The 17,410-nt window shown below is 33.9% G+C and overlaps 2 protein-coding genes across 3 annotated transcripts in view; one reads left to right on the top strand and one right to left on the bottom strand.

The window, feature by feature from the left end:
• Positions 1 to 17,410, bottom strand: part of LOC128163636 (uncharacterized) — a 163,388-nt gene that overhangs the window by 110,540 nt on the left and 35,438 nt on the right. The window lies entirely within an intron of this gene.
• LOC128163643 (pyridoxal phosphate phosphatase PHOSPHO2-like) lies at positions 10,067 to 12,764 on the top strand. 2 transcript variants are annotated; one of them, XM_052827267.1, is made up of 2 exons: positions 10,067 to 10,094; positions 11,844 to 12,764. In XM_052827267.1, the coding sequence occupies exon 2, from the start codon at positions 11,844 to 11,846 to the stop codon at positions 12,585 to 12,587; it is 744 nt and encodes a 247-aa protein (XP_052683227.1). In that variant the 5' UTR covers positions 10,067 to 10,094; the 3' UTR covers positions 12,588 to 12,764. The 2 variants fall into 2 exon arrangements, with proteins under 2 accessions (XP_052683227.1, XP_052683228.1); XM_052827268.1 differs by lacking the exon at positions 10,067 to 10,094 and adding an exon at positions 11,152 to 11,228.

Genomic DNA, 17,410 nt, shown 5'->3' on the forward strand with positions numbered 1-17,410 from the left:
AATTAATCTAGTCTGTCTTATCTTTAGGGGTTATAAATACGGTTGATGCAACAACATGCTGTAAAAAACGATGTTAATTACTTTAAGGATAGTGTTTGTATAACAGTGAATTTGTTGGTAACTTGTAATTAGCTAATAACACTGCCAAATGTATGCTAAAACAATCATAAACCCTTTGTTTACAGTTATAATATCGTTTTTAAAAAATCAAAATCTTCCAACATAATGGTTGGGTTAGACTTATGCCACCAAAATACACTACAAACCAGAAACTGATATTATTTGTCATTTTAGCTAACACAATTACAAAACATTTGATCTATAAAATGTATGAATACATCAAATTATTTAAATTTAATAAACTTGATAATTTTTTTTTTAATTTTTGGAATTTGTTTTATTTTTTAATCATAATGACTTGTTTCTAATCTAATTGAAACTATTAAAGGTGCATCATTATTGTTATGCCATTATCAAGTAATGAAAGTCTCCCCAATTTCTCAAACTTCTCCATATTTCTCTGTTAAGGAGAAGTAAAGTCTCCCTAAAGTTTTGTTGGTACCTGGTCAACCATTGAATACTTGTATCATTATTAGTACAGTTTGAATATATATCAAAACTTTAATTAGTGTTTGAATGTTCATTATTGGTAAAGATAATCCAATAGAATTAAACAGATACAGGTATTTAATACCGACCGCAGCGAGAGGCGGGCAAAGCCCGCCTCGCGAAGCGAGGAATAATGGTATCACGTATATATAAAAAACTAGACTCTTGTTGCAAAAGCAACAAAAAGGTCTTCCGTTTTGATATACATGTATCAATTTAACTGTAAGACATTGCTTCTCTGACATAGAAAAAGAAGTGGATATGATAATTATTATGAATGATATATCCAGACGTTACTTACATGTAAAACAACGAGAATGAAAAAGAAATCAATTTTTGAAGTACTTTCTGTGACGACCGGAAGCAACGCCGATCTAAACAAAAATGTTTACCATTTGTACAATCATAAGTTAATCCTTCCTCAGAGTTTGGTTGTTCACGTCTCTGCCAAATCTAAGATCTCTTTGAAACAATAGTTTTTGTCTCGGGACCGGACACAGACAAACGGAAGTGATTAATAAAACAAAAGCTGGTATTTCTCGTTCATTTGCTAAGCGTACATCACTGTTTATCAGGCTAGATGAAACACCCAATAAAATCAGTTAAACTTGTTAAAAACATGATTTGTTTGAACCCTTCCGGTAAGAACCGGTTCTTAAAGTTGACAAAATTAAACCCATTAAACACATCCCCAATCAAATTTCTATTAATCATGAGAGCTTCGTGTCTGAATCACTTACAGTGACAAAAATGTCGCAGACATCAAATTTGTAAAAATGAAAGTTACACAGATATATTTGAGATATCTCACCGGAAGTAAAATGTATTTGCTGATTTAACATTATATAGATGACATATGTAAGATTATATACTGATATTTTCTTTTTATGTAAAATGAATAATATTTGAAAAAAAACCAAATTTTTGAAGTGCTTCCGGTGACGACCGGAAGTTACGCCGAACAATACAATATAGTGTAAACATATGTACATACATACTTCTATCATCCCACAAAGTTTGATTATTCAAGTCGTCACCGTTTTTGAGATCTCTAGGAATCAAGGTTTTTTTGTTTTGGGACAGGAAACGGACAAACGGAAGTGTTTGATGAAAATGAAAGTTAGTATTTCTTAACCATTACACACCAGGACTTTATTGGCTATCAATTTGTCTTACATTGTCCAACAAAAACAGTTAAACTCTTAACCAACTTGAATTGTTTGAACTCTTCGGGTGTGGACCTGAAGTGACGGTTGACAAAATGAGAGCGGTTAAACACATCTTCTATCAAATGTCTACCAGCCATGTAAGCTTTGTGTCTTGGTCACTTACAGTTTATGAGATCTCGCTGTAATAATAGTTGTTTTAAAAAGAGTACCTGATATATTTGAGATATCTCACCGGAAGTAATTTTATTTGTTTATTAATCATCGGATAGATGACTTATGAAAGCGCTTATACTTATATTTCAATTTTGTGTTAAAGAAATAAAATGCGTAAAAACATAATTTTTGAAGTGCTTCCGGTGACGACCGGAAGTTACGACGAACAAAACAAAATAGTTTAAACACATCTACAACTATAGGTCTATCATCCCTCAAAGTTTGGAGGTTCAAGTCTTTATCGTTTCTGAGATCTCATTGTTCATAGTTTTTTGTCGCGGGACAGGAAACGGACGGCAGGAAGTGAATTTTGAAAAAATGAAAAAAACGCCTGGAGATATTATCGTTCTTTATCAGTCTTAAAAATTTCAAGAAAATCCATCCATGCATCTCTGAGAAATCGGGTTAAACTTTTAAAAAACTTGATTTGTTTGAACGCTTCCTGTGTGGACCGGAAGTGACGGTCGACAAAATAAAAACGGTTAAACACATCTTCTATCAAATGTCTATCATCCCTGTAAGTTTCGTGTCTTGATCACTTACAGTTTCTGAGATCTCGGGGTTCAAACATTTATTTAAAAAAAGTCTTCATGAGATATTTGAGATATCTCACCGGAAGTAGATTTTTTTTGTTTATTAATCATCGGATAGCTGACATATGTAAGCATTTATACTTATATTTCAATTCTCCGAGAAATATATTAAATGCGTAAAAGCATAATTTTTGAAGAGCTCCCGGTGACGACCGGAAGTTACGACGAACAAAATAAAATAGTTTAAACACATCTACAACTATAGGTCTATTATCCCTCAAAGTTTGGAGGTTCAAGTCTTTATCGTTTCTGAGATCTCATTGTCCATAGCTTTTTGTCGCGGGACAGGAAACGGACGACAGGAAGTGAATTTTGAAAAAATGAAAAAAACGCCTGGAGATATTATCATTTGTTATCAGTCCTGAAAATTTCAAGAGAATCTATCTAGCCATCTCTGAGAAATCTTGTGGACAAAAAACGGACAAAAAAAAAAAATAATAATAACTAGACTCTTGTTGCAAAAGCAACAAAAAGGTCTTCCGTTTTGATATACATGTATCAATTTAACTGTAAGACATTGCTTCTCTAACAGAGAAAAAAGTGGATATGATAATTATTGTGAATGATATATACAGACGTTACTTACATGTAAAACAACGAGAATGAAAAAGAAATCAATTTTTGAAGTACTTTTTGTGACGACCGGAAGAAACGCCGAACTAAACAAAAATGTTAAGCAATTGTACAATCATTTGTCAATCTTTCCTCAAAGTTTGGTTGTTGATGTCTCTACCAAATCTAAGATCTCTTCGAAACAATATTTTTTGTCTCGGGACCGGAAACGGACAAACAGAAGTGATTAATAAAAACAAAAGCTGGTATTTATCATACATTTGCTCAGCGTACATCACTGTTTGTCAGGCTAGATGAAACACCAAAGAAAGTCAGTTAAACTTGTTAAAAACATGATTTGTTTGAACCCTTTCGGTAAAAACCGGAAGTGACAGATGACAAAACTAAACCCGTTAAACACATCCCCAATCGAATTTCTATCAATCATGAAAGTTTTGTGTCTAATTCGCTTACAGTGACAAAAATCTCGCGGACATCACATTTGTAAAAAGGAAAGCTACATAGAGACATTTGAGATATCTCACCGGAAGTAAAATTTATTTGCTAATTTAACATTATATAGATGACATATGTAAGATTAAATACTGATATTTTCATTTTATGTAAAATGAATAAAATATGAAAAAAAAACAAATTGTTGAAGTGCTTCCGGTAACGACCGGAAGTTACGACGGACAAAACAATATAGTGTAAACACATGTACATACATAGTTCATTCATCCCACAAAGTTTGATTGTTCAAGTCGTCACCGTTTTTGAAATCCCTAGGAAACAAGGTTTTTTGTCTCGGGACAGGAAACGGACAAACGGAAGTGTTCAATGAAAATGAAAGTTAGTATTTCTTAACCATTACACAACAGGACTTTATTGGCTATCAACATATCTTATATTGTCAAAGAAAAACAGATAAACTCCTAACCAACTTGAATTGTTTGAACTCTCCCGGTGTGGACCGGAAGTGACGGTCGACAAAATGAGAGCGGTTAAACACATCTTCTATCAAATGTCTATCAGCCATGTAAGTTTTGTGTCTTAGTCACTTACAGTTTCTGAGATCTCGCTGTAATAATATTTGTTTTAAAAAAAGTAGCTGAGATATTTGAGATATCTCACCGGAAGTAATTTTTGTTTGTTTATTAATCATCGGATAGATGACATATGAAAGCGCTTATAGTTATATTTCAATTTTGTGTTAAAGAAATAAAATGCGTAAAAACATAATTTTTGAAGTGCTTCCGGTGACGACCGGAAGTTACTACGAACAAAATAAAATAGTTTAAACACATCTACAACTATAGGTCTATCATCCCTCAAAGTTTGGAGGTTCAAGTCTTTATCGTTTCTGAGATCTCATTGTCCATAGCTTTTTGTCGCGGGACAGGAAACGGACAACAGGAAGTGAATTTTGAAAAAATGAAAAAAATGCCTGGAAGTTTTATCGTTTTTTATCAGTCCTAAAAGTTTCAAGAAAATCCATCCAGCCAACTCTGAGAAATCTGGTTAAACTTTTTAAAAACTTGATTTGTTTGAACTCGTCCTGTGTGGACCGGAAGTGACGGTCGACAAAATAAAAACGGTTAAACACATCTTCTATCAAATGTCTATCAACCCTGTAAGTTTCGTGTCTTGATCACTTACAGTTTCTGAGATCTCGGGGTTCAAACATTTGTTTTAAAAAAGGCTACATGAGATATTTGAGATATCTCACCGTAAGTAGATTTTTTATGTTTAGTTAACATCGGAAAGATGTAATATGTAAGCATTTATACTTATATTTCAATTCTCCGAGAAATATATTTAATGCGTAAAAGCATAATTTTTGAAGTGCTTCCGGTGACGACCGGAAGTTACGACGAACAAAACAAAATAGTTTAAACACATCTACAACTATAGGTCTATCATCCCTCAAAGTTTGGAGGTTCAAGTCTTTATCGTTTCTGAGATCTCATTGTCCATAGCTTTTTGTTGCGGGACAGGAAACGGACGACAGGAAGTGAATTTTGAAAAAATGAAAAAAAACGCCTAGAGATATTATAATTTTCTGTCAATCCTGAAAATTTCAAGAAAATCCATCCAGCCAACTCTGTGAAATCTTGTGGACAAAAAAAGGAAAAAAAAAAATAATAATAATAATAATAACTAGACACTTGTTGCAAAAGCAACAAAAAGGTCTTCCGTTTTGATATACATGTATCAATTTAACTGTAAGACATTGCTTCTCTGACATAGAAAAAGAAGTGGATATGATAATTATTGTGAATGATATATCCAGACGTTACTTACATGTAAAACAACGAGGATGAAAAAGAAATCAATTTTTGAAGTACTTTCTGTGACGACCGGAAGCAACGCCGATTTAAACAAAAATGTTAACCATTTGTACAATCATAAGTTAATCCTTCCTCAGAGTTTAGTTGCTCACGTCTCTGCCAAATTTAAGATCTCTTTGAAACAATAGTTTTTGTGTCGGGACCGGAAACAGACAAACGGAAGTGATTAATAAAAACAAAAGCTGGTACTTCTCGTACATTTGCTTAGCGTACATCACTGTTTATCAGGCTAGATGAAAATCCCAATAAAATCAGTTAAACTTGTTAAAAACATGATTTGTTTGAACCCTTCCGGTAAGAACCGGTTCTTAAAGTTGACAGAATTAAACCCATTAAACACATCCCCAATCAAATTTCTATTAATCAAGAGAGCTTCGGGTCTGAATCACTTACAGAGACAAAAATCTCGCGGACATCAAATTTGTAAAGATGAAAGTTACACAGATATATTTGAGATTTCTCACCGGAAGTAAAATTTATTTGTTAATTTAGCATTATATAGATGACATATGTAAGATTGTATACTGTTATTTTCTTTTTATGTAAAATGAATAATATTTGGAAAAAAAACAAATTTTTGAAGTGCTTCCGGTGACGACCGGAAGTTACGCCGAACAATACAATATAGTGTAAACACATGTACATACATACTTCTATCATCCCACAAAGTTTGATTATTCAAGTCGTCACCGTTTTTAAGATCTCTAGGAATCAAGGTTTTTTGTTTCGGGACAGGAAACGGACAAACGGAAGTGTTTGATGAAAATGAAAGTTGTATTTCTTAACCATTACACAACAGGACTTTATTGGCTATCAATTTGTCTTACATTGTCAAACAAAAACAGTTAAACTCTTAACCAACTTGAATTGTTTGAACTCTTCGGGTGTGGACCGGAAGTGACGGTTGACAAAATGAGTGCGGTTAAACACATCTTCTATCAAATGTCTACCAGCCATGTAAGCTTTGTGTCTTGGTCACTTACAGTTTATGAGATCTCGCTGTAATAATAGTTGTTTTAAAAAGAGTACCTGAGATATTTGAGATATCTCACCGGAAGTAATTTTTTTTGTTTATTAATCATCGGATAGATGACATATGAAAGCGCTTATACTTATATTTCAATTTTGTGTTAAAGAAATAAAATGCGTAAAAACATAATTTTTGAAGTGCTTCCGGTGACGACCGGAAGTTACGACGAACAAAACAAAATAGTTTAAACACATCTACAACTATAGGTCTATCATCCCTCAAAGTTTGGAGGTTCAAGTCTTTATCGTTTCTGAGATCTCATTGTCCATAGCTTTTTGTCGCGGGACAGGAAACGGACGACAGGAAGTGAATTTTGAAAAAATGAAAAGAACACCTGGAGATATTATCGTTCTTTATCAGTCCTAAAAATTTCAAGAAAATCCATCCAGCCATCTCTGAGAAATCTGGTTAAACTTTTAAAAAACTTGATTTGTTTGAACTCTTCCTGTGTGGACCGGAAGTGACGGTCGACAAAATAAAAAACGGTTAAACACATCTTCTATCAAATGTCTATCATCCCTGTAAGTTTCGTGTCTTGATCACTTACAGTTTCTGAGATCTCGGGGTTCAAACATTTATTTTAAAAAAGGCTTCATGAGATATTTGAGATATCTCACCGGAAGTAGAATTTTTATGTTTATTAATCATCGGATAGATGACATATGTAAGCATGTATACTTATACTTCAATTCTCCGAGAAATATATTAAATGCGTAAAAGCATAATTTTTGAAGAGCTTCCGGTGACGACCGGAAGTTACGACGAACAAAACAAAATAGTTTAAACACATCTACAACTATAGGTCTATCATCCCTCAAAGTTTGGAGGTTCAAGTCTTTATCGTTTCTGAGATCTCATTGTCCATAGCTTTTTGTCGCGGGACAGGAAACGGACGACAGGAAGTGAATTTTGAAAAAATGAAAAAAACGCCTAGAGATATTATCATTTTCTATCAGTCCTGAAAATTTCAAGAGAATCTATCCAGCCATCTCTGAGAAATCTTGTGGACAAAAAACGGACAAAAAAAAATAATAATAATAATAATAAGAAACATTACAATCACTATAAGGTCTTCCGTTGGAAACGGAAGACCTTAATAAGAAACATTACAATCACTATAAGGTCTTCCGTTGGAAACGGAAGACCTTAATAATAAGAAACATTACAATCACTATAAGGTCTTCCGTTGGAAACGGAAGACCTTAAAATCATTGAAAAATGAAAGTTGAATCAGGGGTACTAAGGCCAAAACAAATTTCTTCCAGTCCTGGGCGCCGCCATATTGGCAGCCATTTTGTTTTTAAAAAGTTAATTCAATCATTGTTTGAAAGGTACTTATCGATGTTTGTTGCCCCTAAACTCGATTAAAATGTTCCAGTATTTAAATAAAAGGTAATTTGAATCAAAAGAAATAAAAGAGGACAAGGGATAAGTTTCAATAGTGCTTCAGTCAAGAAACACGACTAGTTCTATGTATGTCTTATCAAATTATCAGATAGAAAATAAAAACATCAATATCAAGGAACTGGTTTTTTAGATACTGAATAAGGTATTCAATTTTATTACCGAGGTATTTATATGAATTAAATTGATAAACAATGAAAGAAGAAATTTTAAAAAAGTTCGGAATAACGTAACTCTCTTCATCTATTCCCGAAGACAAAACATGTATTCGTTTGAAACATGACGTCATAATGTAGACTGAGCACGCGCCGTTTCGTTTAACTTTTGCTAATGCTTTGAGTAGGCAACCAGGCGGATCCTACTGTGTGCATTTCAAATAAATTTTATTCTACAAAAATCAAACTGCACTGTGTTAAATCTGCGCTCGGTCCAACGGTCACACCGTTTACATATTATTTTATGTTTATAACTTTTAGTTTATTTTTGTCAATATTGGTCAGGGCTAGTGGTTAAAGAGTCAGGGCTAGTGAAAAATTGCTGAGGTAGCCCGACTGGTCTAGTAAATAAAAAACTTAATGTCAAACCCTGGACATATTCTGCTTGCCTGGAGTTTGCTGTATTTATTCAGAACAACAAGCTGTTGATTTCTTTGCAATAGACAAAATTTACATAAACAGGTTGGAACTTAACGTTATCTCCCAAATGGGCTATGATAGGCTGTTTTGGGTTAGACAGAAAGTTCTATTTCATTTGATAACTTTAAATTTCTGAAAATAGAATTTATTAATAAAGTACTTGTTACAACACTAATTTAATTAGTAATTATAATCAGGGACGATACAGTCTCATTAACTGTTTCTAAAACTGGTCATCAAACAATTGAGGAAATTCGGACGGAACAAAATTGGCCTCCATTCAGCAGTCTAGACGGACTCACAAAACAGAGTCAACGGAAGTGAATTTCTGCAAGCATTTTGGACTCCGTTTTGGGAGTCTACGCATGCGCACTGGTACAAAATATGGCAATTTTTCGATGAAAACATGGGGTCAACAAGAAATCGTTTTGCAAAGTGCTGCATGTGTTGGCAGACTTCTAACATCATTTAAAAGACCCAGGATATAATTTACAATCGATCGTATTTGCACGAAATAGGGGTTTATTTGCATATAAGAAAGTTATTTCTCTTCGAAGTTGGACGTTTGGACAATGCTTAAAAAGTGATATTTTTGTGTTTTTCATGGAATTTAATCGTTAATAAAAGGTAAATTGCATTAAATTTTACTTATTTCGTATTGTATTACAATTTAAAATCACCAAACATACAAATTAATAAGTGCGTAAACGAAAAAAGCTTCGATTACTAAAAAAAACCTGGTTGCTGTAGCGATGATTAAAAACGTCTTTTTGGTATTTAAAAAGTAGGGCTGGTTGTTTGAAAGCCCAGAAAATGAAACAAATTGTCACTCTAGATTCAATAACTCTTTAAATTGAACTGATAATTATCATCAAAACAATTATAATCGCTCGCGGCGTTTCCGATGTTAGGAAACCATGTTAAATACATAATTATTCAAACACATCAAGTCATCTTTACCTGTTAGTGTAGATATTACAACATACAGATCTAATCCGTGAAATGAATTACGTCGGTGATGATAGATCGTTTTCTTTTCGAAATGCTAACCTCTTCACCAATATCCCCGTCGCAAGTTTTTTTTTCATCCGAGTTTCCCGCAAAAATTGTAAAAGTGAAACCAATTTCGATCAAATCCGGATAATAAGAATATATCTGAGTATGTACAAACTCCGTCTCCATAAGCAGAAAACATCTGCCGTTTCTCCGTAAATTATTTTTTGTGGTTTTTTTTTCGATCACTAAATATAATCTGAAAGATTATAATTCATAAAATTATCAACAAAGATATTTTTATTTTCATTCAAAAAAGCTGACCCCTCATTTTCGGGGGGGGGGGGGGGGGGGTTACAAGTAAAACCTATACCACAGTGGCGTCGAAAGCAAATTGAAAGGGGGGGGGGGCTAGACTTATCATCAGAAATCTTGACAAGAAAAAATAGATACATTTCAAAATCATGAAAATCCTAATCCGTGTGTGTGTGTGTAGGGGGGGGGGGGGGGGCGCCAGTAACAGGTCAGAGAACTGGGTTATCAGAGTGAGTCTTAAAAATTCGGAATTATTTCTTATTTCTTCGTAACTTTCAAGATATCTTATATTGAATTAGTATGTATGCTATTTGGGTTTAAAAAAATATTTCTTATGCATTTCATGCACATGCATACTTGGTGTGTGAACTGATTTATGGATACATAATTATTCTCCTGTCTGAACTTTCGAGAATATTCCATAACTAGTAAAAAGCCTACAGACCTAGGTACTTTGTAGTTATCTGTAATAAGGTACATATTAACTTTAGACAAATTGAAACAAGGCATATAATGTACTAGTTAATAATGACCATGATGACAGTGTTCCAGTTAAAAATTATAGTATTATAGTATTTGATTATATAAATATTTATGACAAGGGTGCTTTAAAGAGCAGTGAGCTAATATCTTAATCGGGCTTTTTTCAAAAGTGGTAGGGTAGACCGAACATTCAGAAACATTTCTTGAACAATAAACTCGAGAGCGCCCCATATTTTAATCAATGTACGAAAAAATCTTCATCCCCATACTTTAACATCAACCTTGTTGTTTCTAAGTTTTCTAGGGACATATATGTCGGGTTCTTTTTTTTTTCATTAAATGCATGATAAATTTTCCCTTTTAGTATTGCTCACATCAATGATATTTCAGATGACATATAAAATGATATTTGATATAAAGTACTGTACTAAAAGTATGGTCCGGTGGCTTTAGTGCAAATATTTAGTTCATGTATTTCAGTAAAGTTCAGAAAATTTTAGGCGAGGCCTTTTATCCAATGACATCGCCTCGCATCATTTTAGTCTGAAGCAAATCAAAGTTTTAACACACTTAGTGACTCTTATTTTTTTTGACTAATACATGCCATGTTATGAAAGTAAAACTAGAACTGCATTAACAACAATCATGAGGTTTCAAATTGTATAAGGAACGACTAATATAAAGACTGCTGGTTTCACTTTCATAGTGTGTCATTGGAACTATCATTAGGTGTCTGTTTTGGTTTTTATATTATATTTATAAAGGTCCTTCATTTTCTCTTTGATCAGTTGTGTTAAGGCTTTTGATAAAGACACATTGCCTGTGTCTAGATTCAAAGTCTTCATTTCATATTATATAACAGCATCTAAAAGTTTCATTAGGTAAGCTAAATGTTTTAAAAGGGATGCCTGATCTGAATGAGGGAAGAGTAGGGTTAAGGAATAAAAAAATTATAATGTTTCTTTGCATTATTTTCAGTGGCGTCAGAAGCAAATTGAAAGGGGGGGGGGTAAACTTATCAAAAATGTTAACAAGCAAAAAAAAAAATTGGTTATGGTTATGTATAACTTTGCAAAAAAAGTAAGGGTCCGGAGGGGACTAAGCCTCCGCTAGCATCCCCCTGCCGATTCCGACACCTACATGTATGTTTTCAGAATAAAACACAGGCTACCCAATTTTCTTGACTGCCTGTACTTCAAACATACACTTATGAGAAGTGATTTTTTCCTTCAATACTGTAGAAAAAAATGTCAAAAGTTTGTTTGACATATTATGCAGTAGCTTTATAAGTACATGTATTTTTTAAAGAAATATTTCCAAATTATTTATATTTGAAATGTTAAACACTAATTATTTACTAGGTGTTTGAAACTGTTTAAAAAGTGTCATTGCAATCAAAATAAGTGTTACAGAGAGTGTACAGAAATTTAATTTTTTAATGAATACCAGTTATTTATAGTGGGTGAAACTATTCTTTATTTTCTTTTCATTCTCAGATGACTTCAGAAAAAATCCTGTTTGTGTTTGACTTTGATCACACGGTGATTGATGATAATAGTGACTTGTATTGTAAACGACTGGCCCCCGGCGGGAAGATTCCCCAGGAAATCGAGGAAACCTATAGTGACCTGGGTTGGACCCATTATATGGGACTTATATTTGATTACCTCCACACACATGGCGTTACAGCTAAACAGTACCGAGAATGCATGAACGAAATTCCGCTGACGGATGGCATGCGAGAACTCATCGAACATGTAGCCGAAAAAGGCCATGAATGTATAATTGTTTCCGATGCGAATTCGGAGTTTATTGATTATATTTTAACTGAAACCGGTCTTAAAAATGCTTTTTCCCGAGTGTATACAAATCCTGCCAAATATGACGCTGAGGGAAGATTGACTATAGAGTATTACCACACCCAGGACTGGTGTGATCTAAGTACTGTCAACCTGTGTAAGGGTCAAATAGTGGTGGATCATAAAGAAACACAGGAGCGGGAAGGAACACAATATAAGTGTGTCGTACTGGTTGGGGACGGAAATAACGACTTTTGTCCCGCACTCCGCCTGTCGGAAAAAGATGTGGTTTGTCCGAGAATTAACTACAGGCTCTGGAAGAAGATCCAAAAGTTGAAGTCTGAATCAGAGGAAGGAAAGGATGGACTGAAAATACAAGCTCAGGGCGTAAACTGGACTTCCGGATTAGAAATTCTAGAATTTTTGAAAACATTGAATTGATAGCAACTAATGATTGATGGTTTTGGTGGTTATGGTGCAAGTAATCTTATGTGATTCAATGTTTTACTTACATTGTAGATACTATGTTATTTCAACAAATTAAAAAGGATATGTATAATTATTGTTATTAACCTAAATCTCAAAAGTAAAAATTGAAATAAAAAGTTCTCTGCAATAGTATTCATTTGTCTGTCCATGGAAATCATTTACAAAGTATAATTAAGAGTCCTGTCTTTACCTGTAAGGATTGTTGTATTGTTGAGTCTTTCAGCTTCTATAGGGCCTTTTCATCTCTATTAAAGAATGTATATTGGTTATAACTCTCTCTCTCTCTCTCTCTCTCTCTCTCTCTCTCTCTCTCTCTCTCTCTCTCGCTTTGTGTTTTATCATGTCGGTCACTATGTCCTAAACTTGAAAGTACAATTTGACATATAATTCTATTTGTCCAGAGAATTACGCAAAGGTACATAGTAGTGACAACAAAGTGCATATTCCAAAATATACTTTGTAAGGGGTGGGTGGGGGTTCAGGTGGGTATAAGTTTCTTTGCCACGGAGAGGGGTCCAAGATCTGCTCTCATTATATAACATTACTACATGCATGTGAATTTGATAATATTTTTTTCTGGTGTTGGGGGGGGGGGTTGTTCTGACGCTGCCAAGGTCCTCACATGCTAATACATTGGGATGGTGACAATTTTCTGTTGGTTGACAGTTTTTAAGGATTTATTGGTATATTATTTTATAGATTCACATTAAGGATCAAAGATCAAGTTTCATGATTTGATGTGGATTGACATTTTTGTGCTGGCACTTACGATAACCCTGATCATTCAGAGAAATTGAGCCACCTTGAATATCAATGATTTCATCCACATCAGCATTATAAAGTTCTGTGGAATAATTCTTGGAATGATTTGATCACTGAATTTAGTTGGTCTCAATAAACTTCAATTTCAGACACAGTTTTTGAAAGGCAAGGGGCCCTTTATTTGCATGCAATTTTTGTGTTGAAGCACCAAATCCAAAAAACTTTTTCCAAGTGTTATGAGCACAGGCTTATTTCTTTTTTATAAATGAAGTATTATAATTTCTTGTGCTGTGATGAAACCTAGAGAATAGGAAATATTCTGAAGGTACCTCACTACACCTAGACTTTTACTTTTTAAGACACTACATCACAAGATGGAGATTTAAATGTTTTGTTAAACTATCTATATCGTTCGATTGGGTTGTATGTTGTCGTAGGTCAGTGGTTAAAGTATTAAATTGGGCTTCTGAACCGCAGATGAGTTCGAATCCGCCTGGAGCTTTTCTTCATTTTTGAATAAAATTTTCGAAAATGTAATTGCACAATTTTTGCCTATTTGACTTTATATAAATACTTCTTATACATTATGATATCTATCATAATCATGTAATTTTCTGCTGATTTGAGAAAAAATTTCAAGGTGTAGTGAGCCGGGCCACCTTAATATGAAATATTTCTAATGGTAGGTGCCTGTGGGTTCGATTGATAATTTTGTTTGCCGGGGATCAGGATGGAGGGGGGGGGGGGTACCAATGCTTAATTTCAGTAACTTTGCAATGTGAAATTTACCGTGCCATTCTATATTGTAGAGGTTTGGACAATCTCCCCCTACTCTGTTTTATGTCAAATGCTGTTGTAATTAATCAATGGCCATTTGAACCAATCGTGCATCTTCACTGCTCCCACTACAGCAGAAACAAAATAGTAAACCGTCAGTTTGCTGAATGGCAGAGCTCCATCTTGTGTGTGTGGGGGGGGGAGGGGGGGGCTGGCTTGTATTTTACTGTTGTACATGTATATCATCGATATACTTTCGATTACGTTTGTATTATACATTTGCATTCCCTTAACTGTCTTCTCTGAAATATATAAATTACCTTTAGAACACTGGAATTCCTAAAAAAAACCTTTATATTCAGAAATTAAAATGCTTCTAAGGTTCATGGAGGGGGTGGGGGGATTATGACAAGTTCTCGATTTCCTAAAGCACTTTATACTGCATTCAACTTAAATATGAGGACAGGAAACGCCGACTTTTACCCCTTATAGTAAGATATTAAGGAACACAACCACTTATAGATTAAAATTGTATCGCAACAGACAACTTAACTTTTAAAGAAATGGGAGTGCTTTGTTCAATTTTTTTCACAAAATGTAAGTATTTTTTAACTTTTAATCGGACTGGCTTACATAATACTTTTTAGATAGTATTGTATATCTATAAGGATTATCATTATAAATGAAAGTACTGTTAGACGGTGGCGTCGTTTGAAAGTAGCATATTACAGTCAAACTTCGTTATCTCGAGCTGGATGGGACTATTTTAAAACTTCGAGATATCCAAATATTCGAAATATTGAGGGTAAAATACGTTAAAAAATAAGTGGTTGGGACTTACAAATCACTTCGACATAAACATTGTATTCGAGATATCAGTGTTCGAGATATCGAAGTTCAACTGTATATGTATTATAATTATTGTCGTCGAAAACCGCGGCCAGTATCGCCTACGTACTATTACTTAACGCTTACTCGCACAACTGGTCGTGAGTTTCCTACATGGATAATTCTGTGGAAATCGTAGCTGTGATCTAAATCCACATTTTACACATGCTGTGTCTCTTGGCCGTCATCTTTTGGGGAAAACCCATAGATTTATCACTGTAGCCTTTGTAGTAGGGAATTTTGGTTTTTGCCCGTTTTAATTTTGGTTGACCCCGGAAAGGGGAACAACTTTTGCAAAGTGTGGATTGGACTATTGTGCTTAAATATATTGTAGATTTCTCAAAGTAACGAGAACAAATAAAGCTTTGGTATGATAAAATACTTATCAGGTTTTTACTAACTATTTCGGCATACATGTAGTATGTTTATTGTCCCTCTCGACAGCATTTCCCTCAATTTCTTCACGGGAAAAAAAGTTGCAGTCTTGTGGACCATCACACTTGCTTTTGTCCTCATAGTCATTTAATACATTTAGGTGTAACGAAAACTGAATGGGTTTACAATAACCTGTTTGATAAAACTCGTATTGCTTTTGGAATGCACGTCATCATGAAACAGAGGAGTCAAACAATATTTTATCTTCGACTTTAGTGGATTGTTTCCATTTGCTCACAACGAAAGTGAATGAAAATTTGAAAAAAATATCATACAATATTCTGTCGCGGCAGTTTCATTAATCAACGTTTTAAAGTACATTTATTCTATTGTATTTAGCTATAGATTTATTCAAATCATTTGAATGAATTCGGGAAAGTCACATGTATATTTTATCGCTTTTCAGTACACTTTAACACGCATAAATTACTTGCTACATTAAACTTTTCTAGTAAACTTACAATAAATATTGATTAATTATTCAAAATAAGTTTTTAAAAACATCAAACAAACAAAATCCAAGTTGAACGCACGTTTTTCTTACCTTACAGCTGTGTACATAAATTTGATTTTATTCTTCGCATGTACTAGACAATATATCTAAGGTTCGCAAATCCCGGCAATATTTCCGGAAAGCTCTAGTTCTGTAGCTCAGCAGAATACTACAGTCATCTATGAAGCACATTTTGTTGCCTTCATGTTTCATGATTTATCGCAAATATAGCATGGATGTATACGCTACAGTCGATGTAGCATTGCGTTGGTTGACACTTTCTAACCAGTGTTTATTTTAATTGCGAGTCGCAACAAACTGGCACATTTATATAGGCCTGCCTCAGTAAATGCATGTTGACAAAATGATGCGAACACTTGGAAACAAATGTCGAAGAGGGCTCATAATAGAGTTGTACTCGCGAGTTAAAAATTATTTGAGAACAAACGGGGCGATGTTTACGTACATATGTAAATTATGTTATCAAAAAAATTCCCCCAAAACCAAAGAAAAGATTCTCTAATACATTTGTATCATTGTTTGTGAGCTTTTCCTTTGATGTCAGCAATTCATTTTTTCTTGATACACAACAGTTTTATGTGTTGTATCTGTGATATATCACACTTTTTATTTTTTCTGATAGATCACACTTTAAAAAAAAAAGAATAGCAAAAAATAAGGAAATTTAATTTATCATTTACAAATTCATGCAGTTCAAAGAACATAACAGTTTCTGTGAAATGTTTAAAGCAGCTATAAAAATCATTAAAGAAAACTGATCATTTTTTAATTGCTTATACATCCACTAATGGCTCAAAATGAAATACACAACTAAACTAAGAATTGCGAGAGCATAAAATCACAACCTGGCTTAAAAGGGCGAGGTAGATGGAACTTTCCTCAAATGTAGTGCGCAAAACTTCTAGAATGCTCTTTTTTCATTGGTCATATAAAATGGTAGATAATAAAATGTTGATATATCATGGGTAACCCAGTGCATTGAAAACGATGATACAAAACATATAGGGTAGTTTTTAACTCGTGCATCTTCAGATATCAGACTCGGGGGACAAGCCCCCTCGTCTGTTATCTGAAGATACACTCGTTAAAAAGTACTCTATATATTACTTAGCAGGGACAGGCGCATATGGATTTGTACTTCGCTCATCAAATTGCGTTATTTAGTTCATTGTGAAAAAATTTGACAGAAACTGTTAAAATTATTATATCTTACATTACTGTTCACAATGTACCATGAATGCATATGGAATATCGCATGAGTTGAAACGATTGTTTTTTCTCACAAAAAAAGCTAGCGTTTGCTGCAAATTAAAGATACACGAGCTGACACGCCGTGAAATCCACAAGACGTTTTACAGCATATGTCTTCAATCCCTTATTTGCTTACAAAATATCTGAA

The sequence above is a fragment of the Crassostrea angulata genome, chromosome 9, assembly GCF_025612915.1.
Source record: "Crassostrea angulata isolate pt1a10 chromosome 9, ASM2561291v2, whole genome shotgun sequence".
In the NCBI taxonomy this organism is placed as follows: domain Eukaryota; kingdom Metazoa; phylum Mollusca; class Bivalvia; order Ostreida; family Ostreidae; genus Magallana; species Magallana angulata.